Genomic DNA, 14,531 nt, shown 5'->3' with positions numbered 1-14,531 from the left:
CAGATCTCATTCGTAACCTGGGGACTGTCTGTACCTCAAATCCATCATAATTAAGAAAAAGATGGTTTTTCACTCCCAAATTGGTCATTTCACCTCCCTCCTTGAAATGCTTTCACAGCTTTCCACTGCCCCTACAGTCAAATTCAGACTCCTCATCATGACTTGCCTGCAGGCCCAGCATGTTCCGATCCCTCTGAAGCCTCCAGCTCTTCCCGACCCCTCTCCTCTCCCTCACCTTCCTCCAGCTACACCAGCCTTCCTTCATCTCCTCATATATCTGAAGCTCTTTCCCTGCTCAGGGGCCTGCACATGCTGTTCCCTCTGCCATAAAAAATCTCCTCCTCACTCTCTGCCTTCACCTTCAGGTCTGTCCTTTCCTGATTCTTCAATCTAACATGGGCCCACTACCTTACTCTTTTGGAGCATCCTGGTCTTTCCCTTTCAGCGATCTTCTGGAATCAAGTATTTATTTGCCTGTTTTTTTAGTGTCTGTCTCTAATACCTAAGGACAGAGAGCCTGACTGTTCAATACAGTTTACTCAGCAACTGACAGAGTCCCAGGCATGCAGCAGGCCCTTAAAAAATAAAACTGATGAAAAAGAGCTCCTTTCTCAAGCCTTCTGTCTTCACTTAAAACGAATCCTTGAAGGCCGAGAGGCAACAGCAAGCAACCCAATGCTGGGCAGGCCATCCCTGGGGGCTCTCTCCTGCCACTCATCACCTGCATGGAATTCTACAAGGCCCAGCACCTCTCTCAGACTATTTCCTCATCTGAAAAATGCCAATATCAATACCTTCCTCACTGTGCTGGCTACTACAAGTGCCTAGGAGAGCTTGGTGCTCAGCGGCTACTGTTTCATTTACTTACTTTTAACTATAGAAAAGCAAGTAAAAAAATGGCCTTAATAGGAAAAGACTAAACCATATGTGTAATTTTAACTTTAGAAAAGGTAGGAGGAGGCAAAACTCCAGACAACTTCATAATTCATTGAGATTCCATTTATAAAACCTGATCTGCTGTCAGTATCTGGAAAAATCTCTCTGAATTCAAGAGGCAGTCTCTGTCCCTGTCTCCAATTTCAGAGACAGAAAGCATGATGGATGGGTTCCTATGCCAAATCTAAATAGTACGATGCACTATATAAAGGCCTGCTGATCTTTCCTAACCTCAAACGTAGGCCATTTAACATGCATTAACCAGTCTTTCTTAGGCCAAGTAAAAAAGGTTCCAGTGTTGTGCAAATGGTTTGCACTTGGCTACTAACCTAAAGATTGGCGGTTTGAACGCACCCAGCAATGCTGTGGAAGAAAGCCCAGGTGATCTGCTTCCCTAAAGATTACAGCCAAGAAAACCCTATGGGAGCAGTTCTACTCTGTAACACATGGGGTCGCCATGAGTCAGAACCGTTGGTTTTTTGTTTTTCTTAGGTCAAGTAACCTGGAAAGGGGATAAATTCTCAAGGACTCCGTAGAGTTATTTGGTTGCTATAAAAATAATTCTCTCAGGGAACATCTACCTCAACTGGCATAACATAGTTTATGAAGAAAATGTTCTACATTCTACTTTGGTGAGTAGCGTCTGGGGTCTTAAAACCTGTGAGTGTCCATCTAGGATATTCTACTGGTCTCACCCATTCGGGAGCAAGGAAGAATGAAGAAAACTAAAGACACAAGGGAAAGATTAGTCCAAAGGACTAATGGACCACATCTACCACAACCTCCACCAGACTGAGTCCAGTACAACTAGATGGTGCCTGGCTACCAGCACTGACTGATTTGACAGGGAGAACAATAGAGGGTCCTGGACAGAGCTGGAGAAAAATGTAGAACAAAATTCTAACTCAAAAATAAAGACCAGATTTGCTGGCCTCAAAGAGACTGGAGAAACCCTGAGAGTATAGGCCCCAGACACCCTTTCAACTCAGTAATGAGGCCACTCCTGAGATTCACCCTTTAGCCAAAGGCTGAACAGTCCCATGGAACAAAAGAAGACTAAAGGAGTGTACCAGCCCTGGGGCAAGGACTGGATGGTATGAAGGAACAGGACAGCTGGTAATATGGAAGCCAGGGTTACGAAGGGAGAGTATTAACATGTCGTGGGGTTGTTAACCAATGTCATACAACAATGTGTGTACTGTTTGATGAGAAACTAGTTTTTCTGTAAACCTTCATCTAAAGTTCAGTTAAAAAAAAAAAATTCCATGTCACAACCATTCTATTTACTGGATGGTCACAACAGTACCAAAAAACCAAACACAATGCCGTCGAGTCGAGTCGACGCATAGTGACCCTACAGGACAGAGTAGAACTGCCCCATAGAGTTTCCAAGGAGTGCCCGGCGGATTTGAACTGCCGACCTCTTGGTTAGCAGCTGTTGCACTTAACCACTACGCCACCAGTGTTTCCAACAGCATTATTATAACAATATATATTCACTCATCTAACACACGCATGCTTTAAAAAGCCCTTTGGCAATGGCTATTAGCATGTAAAACGTTCATTTCTCTTTCTTCTAGGACTTCATTCCACAGAAATACATAGGAAAGTGGGCAAAGCTATATAAGGATGATCAATGCAGTAGATTTATGGTAGGAAAACTTGGAAATAGCCCAAATGCCCAACAATAGGAGACTGGTTACCAAAACCAAACCAAATCCAGTGCCGTCAAGTCGATTCTGACTCATAGCGACCCTATAGGATAGAGGAGAACTGCCCCATAGAGTTTCCAAGGAGCGCCTGGTGGATTCGAACTGCCAACCCTTTGGCTAGCAGCCTTAGCACTTAACCACTACGCCACGAGGGTTTCCAGGAGACTGGTTAAGTGCAGCATATTTAGGTGAGGAAAAAGTTTACAACTCAAAAGAAAATACTGACATGTGAAGATGTCCGAAAGATATCAACTAAGAAAAGAAAGTTGAAAAAACAAGATGAAAGTAATAATTCTATATGAATAAATGCATTGAAAAGAAAATCTAGAAATGGGAACATGAAAGTTTTTGCAGTAGGGGAACGAATTATGAAGGATGTTCACTTTCTGTGTCATATATTTCTATAATGTTTCCATTTTTATAATGAGCCAATTATTTCTTTTATAAACACGGAGGAAAAAAAAATCTCTGTTGGCGTTAGTCTGTCAATACCACAGAGTTCAATCAGCCACAAGCTCTGACAGCTCAGGAAAGGTCCCTGCTCTCATGGTGCTGACCTGGCTCCCAGCTTGGGCCCTGATCACAAATTGAGCCGACTCAGCACAAGTATTGAGGTTGCCATTAAACACTATCAAGTGAAGGCACTTGAATTTCCACAGTGTCAGTTACAAGATTAGGGGGCTATGTTTCTCCTAAAAACTCAAGTGAAACTGCCTTGGAATTTGTGGTTAAGGCCTACCAGTGACAGAAATGAGAGCAAACAGCCTCTCCAGCAGAATTTTAAAGTGCAGCTTGAAAATCAGGCCTCTCTGAGTTGGGGAATGGTTTCCTTCTAATGAAATCCAGAGGGTGGGGGCAGCAGGCAGTCACTGGCAATTTGAGAAGAAAGAGTAAACTGATCATAAAATTAAAAGGGGATGGGCAAGTCAGAGGCTTCTGTATTTCTCTTCTGGAAACTGGCTGCAAAGTAGGAAAGAAAGAAGTTAAAGTCTCCACTGGTGAAGTTACTGATATATTTACTATAGAACTTTCCAAGTGATTCATGCTGGAGGCTGGATTTGGTTCTAAATCTGCTGCAGCAGGTGAAATAAAGACAGGCACCCTGTCCTCATGACTGGAACATTCTCTTCCCACATGACTCTTTTATACTGGCCCAGTGTCCAGATCAATTTGCAGAGTTCTCTGATCCCAGGTAGGCCCAAAGCTTCTTGGATGGGCATGGCAGATAATGTTTTGCCAAACTAATGGCATTCCTGGAAACCCTGGTGGCGTAGTGGTTAAGTGCTACAGCTGCTAACCAAAGGGTTGGCAGTTCATATCTCCCAGGCACTCCCTGGAAACTCTATGGGGCAGTTCTACTCTGTCCTGTAGGGTTGCTATGAGTCGGGATTGACTCGATGGCACCGGGTTTGGTTTGGTTTTTTTAATGGTATTCCACTCCTTACTAAGAGAATCCCAATTTTGTTCCTCTGCCTTTTCCTGGTCATGACCTTCACAGAGGGAGGGCCCATCCCTGGCCCCAGGAGGTGAATACTAATGGGTAAACCAACAACATGGTTGTCTCACTTTCCTGGACATCACTCTCACCAATGAGATGAAAGGGGAATCAGTGAGGGGAGTTCTGGAGGCTCTGAACAAAGCAGACCCAAGGCAGAAGTATCCCTTTCACTGCTTGTAGACTCCATCAAGCATGATTCCAGGATGCTAGGGATTATGACAACCATCTTTGAAAAGGAGGAAACCAGTTTTAAGGCAAGCAAACATGCTGAGGACAGCAGAGCATAACATTAGAAAGAACTCAGGTCCTTGATGACATCATTGAATAGATGACAGCCAACCCTGGAATACCCCACCTCCAGATGACTTGCTATGTAAGATAAGTACACTTATTTTGTAAGCCATTTTAGTTAGGGTTTTCCAGTATTTGCAGTAAAAACCATCTCAATAGATACAAGAAGACAGAACAAAAGGTGCCCACCCCGTCCATGCCTTCTCTAATGATCTCTAACGTGCAAATGCACACCATGACTACTTAAGTACTGGATGACCCCCAAGCCCAGGGCTGCAAATGTAAATCCTAGTACTCCATCTGGCTTGCCACCACCAACTGCGGTGGTCACATGATTCCTGCAGAACTCATCTGAGTCCTTCCCCTAAAATGGATGTATGGATGCTGGAAGACAAGAGCTTTCTGCCTGCTAGATACACAAACTGAGAGCACCTAAAACTAAATGGTGATGTTCATCTTTCCTGGCACGTGTGGGGAGCAAGACCAACACACAGCGAGTCAGAGCCCTGAGGACTGTTTGAACACAGAGATTAAGCCATGCCTCAAACTCTGGACACTCATTACTAAGCCAATAGTGTTATTGCTTAAGGTAGTTCGAGTTGGGGTTTCTGTCACTTTTTTTGCAACCAGAAGAGTCCGAATGAAAATATTAACCAATTCCACCTATATCCTTTTTTTTTTTTTCATTTTTATTGTGCTTTAAGTGAAAGTTTACAAATCAAGTCAGTCTCTCATACAAAAATTTATATACTTCTTCCAATATACTCCTAGATGCTCTCCCCCTAATGAGATAGCACACTCCTTCCCTCCACTCTCTATTTTTGTGTCCATTTGGCGAACTTCTGATCCCCTCTGCCCTCTCATCTTCTCTCCAGACAGGAGCTGCCCACATAGTCTCACGGGTCTACTTGAGCCAGGAAGCTCACTCCTTACCGGTATCATTTTCTATCCCATAGTCCAGTCTAATCTCTGAAGAGTTGGCTTTGGGAATGGTTCCTGTCTTGGGCTAACAGAAGGTCTGGGGACCATGACCTCCAGGGTCCTTCTAGTTTCAGTCACACTATTAAGTCTGGTCTTTTTACGAGAATTTGAGGTCTGGTCTGCATCCCACTGTTCTCCTGCTCTTTCAGGGGTTCTCTGTTGTGTTCTCTGTCAGGACAGTCATCGGTTGTAGCCGGACACCATCTAGTTCTTCTGGTCTCAGGATGATGTAGTCTCTGGTTTATGTGGCCCTTTCTGTCTCTTGGGCTTATAATTACCTTGTGTCCTTGGTGTTCTTCATTCTCCTTTGCTCCAGGTGGGTTGAGACCAATTGATGCATCTTAGATGGCCACTTGCTAGCATTTAAGACCCCAGATGCCACTCTCCAAAGTGGGATGCAGAATGTTTTCTTAATAGATTTTATTACGCCAAATGACTTAGATGTCCCTGAAACCATGGTCCGCAAACCCCCACCCCTGTCCACCTATGTCTTGAAGCTTTCACTTTCTCTGGATATTCTTCCTTCTCAGACCTCTTATTTTCACTCCCTTTTCTCAGCTTCCCAACTCTGAACCGAAGGGTAACTGCTCTCCAGCAGGTCTGGGCTGAGTTCTGGGATCTCTCTCAGCTATTCTTCACAGCAGTCTTCAAGGTAGCCTCACACAGCCTCATGGCTGGACGTGGGCACCACTACCTCTCACTCCACACCTACCAGAGTCTCGCCATTCATCTTTCTTTGCCTACAAATGCCCTGGTACTATTTCAAGTCTGGATGGTAAAACTGTGGATGCTATTTAAATCCAAAAAAGCAGGCCTAAGTATTCCACTTACTTGATTATACCACTCAGCATGTTCTCACATGAAAATGCGTGGGGTGATGTGTTCCACATAGAGTCAGTAGGTCAAAGGTGGACAGCAAAAGTGAGGCAAGGGCATCAAATAGAATCACGATGCTATTTACTTATGTATGGTCTATCTATGCACACATCAAAGATGCAATAAATGATCTGTATATGTATACATGTAACCCTCGTAGAGCGTAGCCATGCAGGGGATAGGGTAATACCGCCAAGTCTCAAGAGTGGCTCTTTATGATAGCAACTGAGTGTGCACTGCTCTGAGAAAACTTGATAGGCCTAAACCCAATCTAACAGTTATTAAAAAAAAAAAAAGTTATAATAAGGGGCAATTATTTACATTATAAAAAGAGTCTTCACTTTATAAAAAGATTTACTTCACAGTCTCGCTAAACTGTATACTGCTCTACTACATTCAGAAGAGACTTTGATTTGTCTAAGACTTTATAGGCACTGTTAACTACATAAATCAAGGTGTTAACCTTTGAACCAAAATTGGTTTTTTGGCTATATAATGTTATACACAAAACAAGGTAATTTTATTTGTACCACTATTGTTGATTTTCTGCATGGGAGCAAGAGAATGGCACCAAATATCATCAGATCAGCTGAGGCAGGCATCTGATCTAGAGTCAAGCAAGGTACTTCCTCACAGGGTTTTGCGTTAAATGGGATCTTTACTGCCACTGCAAAAAGTGACCATGGTACTCACCTTCTCAATCCATACAAATATTTTAGATTGAATAATAACAATGGCAGGTAATATTTATATATCTCTTACTATGTATCAGACAAGGAACCCTGGTGGTGCAATGGTTAAGCACTCGGCTGCTAAATGAAAGGTCAGTGGTTGAAACCCACCAGCCAACCCATGGGAGAAAAGACCTAGTGATCTGCTCCCATAAAGATTGCTATTGTTTGTTATTAAGTACTGTAGAGTTGGTTCTAATTCACAGTGACCCTACGTACAACAGAATGAAACACTGCCTGATCCTGCGCCATCCTCACAACTGTTGCTTTGTTTGAGCCCATTTTTGCAGCCAGTGTCAGTCTATCTCACTGAGAGTTTTCCTCTTTTTTGCTGACCCTTACTTTACCAAGCATAATATCCTTCTCCAGGGACTGATCTCACCTGATAACATGCCCAAAGTATGGGAGACAAAGTCTTGCCATCCTCGCTTCTAAGGAGCATTCTGGCTGTACTTCCTCCAAGACAGATTTGTTCATTGTTCTGGCAGTCCACAGTATATTCAATATTCTTCGCCAACACCATAATTCAAAGGCATCAATTCTTCTTCGGTTTTCCTTATTCATTGTCCAGCTCTTGCATGCATATGAGGCAATTGAAAATACCATGGCTTGGGTCAGGTGCACCTTAGTCCTCATAAAGATTACTGCCTAGAAAACCCTATGAGGCAGTTCTACTCTGTCCTATAGGGTTACTATGAGCTGGGACTGACTCGATGGCACACAACAACAACATGTATCAGGCACTCTTCTAAGTGCTTTACAGGTATTAACTCATTTTACTCTCTCAATAACTCCATGTGTGATTAATATTATTCCTGTTTTTATAAATGAGCAAACACATGTACAGAGTGATTCACTCCTGAAGGTCAGGAGGCAGTGACTGGCAGAACTGAGATATGAATGCAGGCAGTATGGGACCAGGGGCCATAATATTAACCATGTCCTGCTGCCCCCTTGACGACCTCTCTGTTGTCTTGCTTTCTGCAGCTGTAAAGTTGGTACAACACAGTGCCTAAATCACAGGGCTTTTCTGTGGATTCCATGAGCACTTAGAATAGTGCCTGGCACAGAGAATGTGCCCACTAAGTGCTAGCTCGTATCTTCATCACCATTTAGGCTCACAGCAATGGTCTCCTACCTTAGATCTGTCACCATATCCTTCTCTTTACCATTTTCTCATTATTTAAATAATTTACTACTATTCCCTGCCATGTTCCAAAAATAATTTAAGGTAGATTTGTTCTCCCTGTTATTAAAGTAGTACAATCATATTATAGGAAAATCTGGAAAACAGAAAATCAACTATTACACTTTTAGGAGTGTCATCACCCTGCCCCAGATGTGAAATGCCTGAAGTGATCTGCAGACATGAATTGCAGCAAAGAGGGACCATCGGTGCCAATGGAACTGCAGAGCACACCCTAGTCAGTGTACATTCAGGAAACAACCACAACTTATGGAAAAGTTAAAAGAATAGTATAATGAACACTCATATATCTTTCACCCAGATTTACCAGTTGTTAACATTTTGCCACATTTCCTTTCTCCTTCTCTCTCTCTCCACACAGACACTGACACTTTTCCCCCCTGAATCAGTGGAAAATTAAGTTGCAGACGTCATGTCATTTTATCCATGAACACTTCAGCCTGCATCTTCTAAGAACAAGGACATTATCTTATAAAATCATAATACCATCATCACACCCAAGGAGTCCCTGAGTGGCACAAAAGGTTAAGTACTCGACTACCAGCCGAAAGGTAGGTGGTTCGAACCTATCCAGAAGCACCTCAGAAGGCAGTCCTGGCAATCTGCTTCCAAAAGGTCACAGCCTTGAAAACCCTACGGAGCAATTCTACTCTGGACACACGAGGTAGACCTGAGTCAGAATCAACCTGGGCGAACTAACAACAACAACAATTAAAAACAAAAACAAAAAACCTCACTGCCATCAAGTTCTTTTTTCTTTTCTTTTTGTAATAAAAATAATAACCTGCAGAGGGATTCTTTGAGTCCTTGCAAACGTCCTGTTCCTCAAAAACTTTTTGTCCAATGATTTTAGCATTCATTGGTAATCTTCACCTGAATCAACCATTACATTAGTCGTTACAAAATGGTCACTAGTGATGTTTACTGTCTGGGTGAAATAAATTCTTACAAATAAAATCCTACTTTCTCACTGACTTGCATTATAATTTCAGAACTACTTTCAGAACCATTCCAGAACTAATTTCAGTAGTTCATCTGCTTGACTCTCATCTGACAGTGGTTCATAATACCTGTGTTACATTTCTCTGCTCTCTATCCACCTGAGCAGCACATTAAGTGGAGACTAACACATGGATGCACTGGCTTAAGTGGGAGACAAGGAGTCACCTGTCTATGCAAGCAAGAGGTTGCCTACTTTGTAGAACCCCCTTTCCTACAGTAGATCAAATTCCACGTCAGAAAAGTCTATCTTCCCAAAGATTGTTCTGTAACAGAGTCAGCTTCAGGCATCCCAAGGAAGGAGAGGGGGGATACAAAGGGCTCAGGCAGTAGACCCCCAGCACAATTTTAAAAGATTCTACAAACCACATTGGGACAGTATCAAATCACATGGGTCAGCTGCTTCAGATAGCCTATTTCCTCTGCCCCTGTAAATATAACTACTTCCTGGTCAACAGTTCTTTAGAGCCCAAACACCACCTCCCAGACCAGAGTCCCTTGGGAAGCTAATTAAAAAGCAGATGCACCAGCCCCATCTCTAGACAACTGAATTAGAGCCCCAAGGAAAGGTTTGGGAGTGTCTGCTTAGAGAGGACAACTGCAGCCTCCAGGAGAACACATAACGGTAGATGGTAGTTATCGATCAGTCTCATTACATGATAGCCAACAACTGGCTCCCAGGTCTGGAATGAGGGCAGATAGGTTCAACCTAGAGGGGTCTATCATGTCCCCAATATATAGCCTACTCACAGCTAAAAACAAAACACTCAAAAAAACTCACTGTACCTAAAGAAGCTACCAGATCAACGGTTCTCCAAATTTAGTCTCTACTAGAAGTGTCTGGGAACACCACCCCCAAAGATTCCGAGTCATAGGTCTCCAGCAGGGCCCCTGAGTGTGTGTTTAGAACAAGCTCTCCAGGTGCTTCTGATGCAAGCGGTCCAAGGAGCATACTTTGAAAGACCCTGACCCAGATACTGCTCTTCCCTTAACCATGGCAGTCAAAAGTAAAAGGGTTGGGAAAAAGTGGCCCAGCCTTCATTTTAAAGCTACTTACCAAACCAAAGAAACAAAAACTGAGGTCATACGGGAGATGTTTCTGAGCAACCCAGAGATATTCAGATGATACAAAACCCTCCATAAAATGTACTAAATTTTGCCCCAACATTCCATCCCACCAGAGGCTCATCCCACAGGCAGGCTGGGCCAAGGCTCCCAGCATAAAACCCCTACTTCAGATTCCATATTAGTAGTCTCTACAGGGGCACTAGGAACAAAGAATAATCCTCTGTAGGGCACTCAAAGCATCTGAATCAAACAATACTTCTGACTATCAAGGCCCCATCGATTCCAGTTTCCCCAGCTTACCCTTCACACTGTGTGGGAGCAAGCTCCTAGAATATTTCTTTCTTTCCCTCCCTGCCCCCTCTACTCTTAAATCAAGCCTTGGCCAAGATTAACACGTGTGCCTGTGGTCCCAGAAACAGATGGCTAGGCCACTGGCAACAGAGGGCAAGGACCATGTTAATTACGGGAAATGGGCAGACAGAGAAAGAGCTAGTCAACCCCATACTGAGCTGTCCTTTAGCTCCCTGGGAGTCAGAAGTATGGCTGGCAGATTGTGATAAGAGCGCAGGGCATCAGAATGGTGGCAGGGACACCTACCTGCTGCCAGAGGTCACTTTGATCTAGTAGCTTCTTTAGGTACAGTGGGGGATTTTTTGTTTGTTTTTTAACTGTGTTGTTGTTAGGTGCTGTCGAGTCAGTTCTAACTCATTGCGACCCCTGTGTACAACAAAATGAAACACTGCCTGGTCTTGCACCATCCTCACAATCATTATGCTTGAGCCCATTATTGCAGGCACTATGTCAATCCATCTCGTTGAGGGTCTTCCTCTTTTTCACTGACCCTCTACTTTACCAAGCATGATGTCCTTCTCCAGGGACTAGCCCCTCCTGATAACATGCCCAAAGTATGCGAGACAAAGTCTCGCTATCCTTGCTTCTGATAAGCACTTTTAGCTGTGAGTAGGTTATAAATTGGGGACATGATAGACCCCTAAGTGGCCCAGGTAGCTTTCTACCCAGGAAACACCAGGCAAGACAAGCCATCCTCATGGTACAACTGAGGTACAGTACTTCCAGGAAAGTTCACTTCACAGACATCAAAATATGCCTGTGACATGCCAGGCTCATGACAAAAGGAGCACGACACCAGCCAGCTCCTGGGGCTCTTACCTGACTGGAACACATATCTGGCCAAGCCCTGCATTAACTCTGCTGGCCATGTAGGTGGGGCAGACTCCCCTGTTTCTCTCTTCAGACGAAATGTCAACTCAAAGCCAAAACCACTAGGTCCATCTGTTCCTGTAAACCTGAAAGGAATAAAAAGCAAATGTTTTTAGTTCAACTACCTTTGGAAAACACCCAGTTTTGGAGGTCTAATTAAAGTATTCCCCCCGCCCCCGCCCTTTTTGTTGGTCTCAGCATCAAACCCCCTAGTCAGAGTCTTCCGGTGGGTGAGCCTTATAGGGAAGAAAGACCTCAAAAGCCTGAAAGAAACCAGATCTCTTGCCTTACTCTCTTTTTTTTTTTTTCCTTTTTATTTATTTATTTTTTTATTGTGCTTTAGATGAAGGTTTACAGAGCAAATTAGTTTCTCATTAAATAATTGGTACACATATTGTTTTGTGACATTGGTTGCCAACCCTGGGGCGTGTCCATACTCTCCCCTTCTCAACCTTGGGTTCTCCATTTTCATCTGTCCAGCTTTCCTGTCCCCTCCTGCCTTCTCATCCTTGCCCTGGGCTGGTGTGCCCATTGAGTCTCGTATACATGGTTGAGCTACATGTATTATTGTTTGTTTTATGGGCCTGTGTAATCTTTAGCTGAAGGGTGACCTTCAGAAGTGTCTTCAGTACTGAGTTAAAAGGGTGTTTTCCAGGAGCTGTTTCACCCTCTTGCCAGCTATGGGTACATATGTATGACATTGGCCTGGACAATTAAATTTCCCCTCTATGGCCCTCTGAACTATGAGTTCCAGATTCTGTGGCTCTGGAACATTCCTTTCTGTATGAATGCAGTTCCATTACTGGAAATTTTCCTTATTCACGCACCCCAAGAGGCCAGGCTGAGAGACTGGGTGGAAAGAGATTCAAAAGTCTCAGAAGCTCTGTGGCCAGCCCTAGTCCTAGCTGTATGAGCCTTAGCACTCCCATCTATTAAATGGGCAAGTCCAGCCCCCCGTACTTGCTGCAGAGGGAGATCACCTCTGATAAGCCCATGCAGTTCCTTCAAGGACCAAGCTAAGTTCCCTAAAAGACTTCAAGCTGTTACTAAGCACCTACTTAGTTTGCTAAAGATTCATGTCATTGCATAGCCCTGGACCCTGCCCCAGAAGGGTTGGAGGCTGGCCTGGCTGCTAGACTCCAACCTCAGTGTTTGTGGAAAGGTCCCAAGGCAGATTCCAAAGGTACTGGGTGGGCCTGTATCTTCCTGAACCCAGCCCCCGCAACATACTCACCCATCAGCACTTGCTCCTCCTGAAGCCCAGCACTCTGAGTGCACACTTCAATCACTGGAGCCTGGGGAAGTACATTTACCCTCGCTTCCCCTTCCCAGGCGGACCACAATGGCCAGGATTACTGCCTCTGTGGCTACAACTCAACACAGTGATGATGAGGCAAGGCTGGAATGCCAGCTTTCTCGTCCGCTAGGAAACACTCAGGAGCCCTGAGGTTCCAGGCAAGTCCTTGAAGTGGACTTCTGCCAGAGATGGCAATGATGTGGATTACAAAGCAAGGGCCTGGTTGGTGAGATGCCCCATCTCCTCAGGTACGGGAAAGCTTCCAGGGAGGAGTTCTTGAGAACTACACAAGGCTTGCCAGCATGGGAAGGGTTAAAAAATGTTCATGATATAATTTTCAGTAATTGTATCTTGTAAAAACATGAGTCACCATGATTATACACATGTAAACTCCTCAGCATATAAATACAAACCATAAACTAAGATGACAGCCAACACTTCATTGCTAGCCAAGGCACTGGAACAGGCAGAGGGCAGAATTTTGAAGGGATGCTGATGTGATGACATGTGGCATCTTTCCTTCATCCTCATCATCCCAAGAGGCCAGGCTGAGAGACTGGGTAGAAAGAGATTCCAAAGTCTCAGAAGCTCTGTGGCCAGCCCTAGTCCTGGGTTTATGGGCCTTAGCATTCCCATCTGTTAAATGGCCAAGTCCAGCCCTCCAGCACGTGCTGCAGATGGGAGACACCTCTGGTAAGCCCATGCAGTTCCTGAAAGGGCCAAGCTAAGTTCTCTAAAGGGTTCCAAAGACATCCTTTAGAAATCATCATGGTCATACCCAATTACATTTAAAGGAGGTCTCCATGGTTTGCATTTTCTCCAGGTATCTAGCAATGTGGGAAGCAGAATCTATTTTGAAAATACACACTTGAAATTTTGAAGACCAGGCTTCAAGAAGATGCTTGGCAAGAGGCAATGTAAACGACTTCATTTCCTTGTTTTTAATTCCTGTTTGGGCAATTCAGTATAGGGAAGCCGAGTGGATAGAGCAAGGCTAGAAGAAGAGCTGCCTCCGTGGGGCTGCAGGCCTAGGAGGAGTGGGAAAGCCTGTGGGTAACGCAAGATTGACTGTGAGGTAAAATTCATGCAAAAGGAGCTGGGTCACCAGGGCAAAGGGAAGATTTCAAGCAGCCACCAATTAGAGACAGCTCTGTAAAATGTATTAGACCATTACTCTAGGGCTTTTAACTTGGGCCAAGAAAAATACATGATTTCTAACCACAAAAACTTGAGAAACAGGCTAAAAGAAACACGTTCCTCTTGAACTGTGCAACAGGGAGAAGCCTCAGATGCAGAGAGAAATACAAGCATCCAAGCAGCACCACTTCTCAAAGGAGGCCTGTGTTCACACGCGTCGGCAGGAATGTGCGCATACACGCACGCATGTGTCGACCATCTGCTTCCACCCTGTGCTTTCCAGGGCAGCTCTGTGGTGGGCAGGCCAGCCCTCACTTGGCTTGGTGGGAAGACCAGGTCAGATCGGATGGTCTCTGCCTGTGTTTAATTACCACCCACCAGGATGGCTGGATGTAAGTCTGAAGCAGAATTTGGAATGGCCCAGCCTCAGTTATAAGGAGACAACCTGGAGCCTGGTCTCTTTTTCAAAGAAGGCTGCCCAGACAAAGCCAAATGACAAGTTTTTTTTTAGGAGGGGCCTCGCATGGTCTGGGCTTCCTCAGGTGAGGTCTTCTCCAGCCAAGGTAGTCTGTCTGAT

At 44.4% G+C, this 14,531-nt stretch overlaps 1 protein-coding gene across 2 annotated transcripts in view; it reads right to left on the bottom strand.

Annotated features, from left to right (window-relative positions):
- Positions 1 to 14,531, bottom strand: part of SUFU (SUFU negative regulator of hedgehog signaling) — a 114,204-nt gene that overhangs the window by 58,013 nt on the left and 41,660 nt on the right. For both annotated transcript variants that reach the window (XM_049855010.1, XM_049855011.1), the window contains exon 3: positions 11,470 to 11,606. In XM_049855010.1, coding sequence (XP_049710967.1) covers positions 11,470 to 11,606 — 137 coding nt within the window. The remainder of the gene's footprint in view (positions 1 to 11,469; positions 11,607 to 14,531) is intronic.

The sequence above is a fragment of the Elephas maximus genome, chromosome 16, assembly GCF_024166365.1.
Source record: "Elephas maximus indicus isolate mEleMax1 chromosome 16, mEleMax1 primary haplotype, whole genome shotgun sequence".
In the NCBI taxonomy this organism is placed as follows: domain Eukaryota; kingdom Metazoa; phylum Chordata; class Mammalia; order Proboscidea; family Elephantidae; genus Elephas; species Elephas maximus.
The sequence above is the reverse complement of the archived record's forward strand: the minus strand, read 5'-3'. Positions and strand labels throughout refer to the sequence as shown.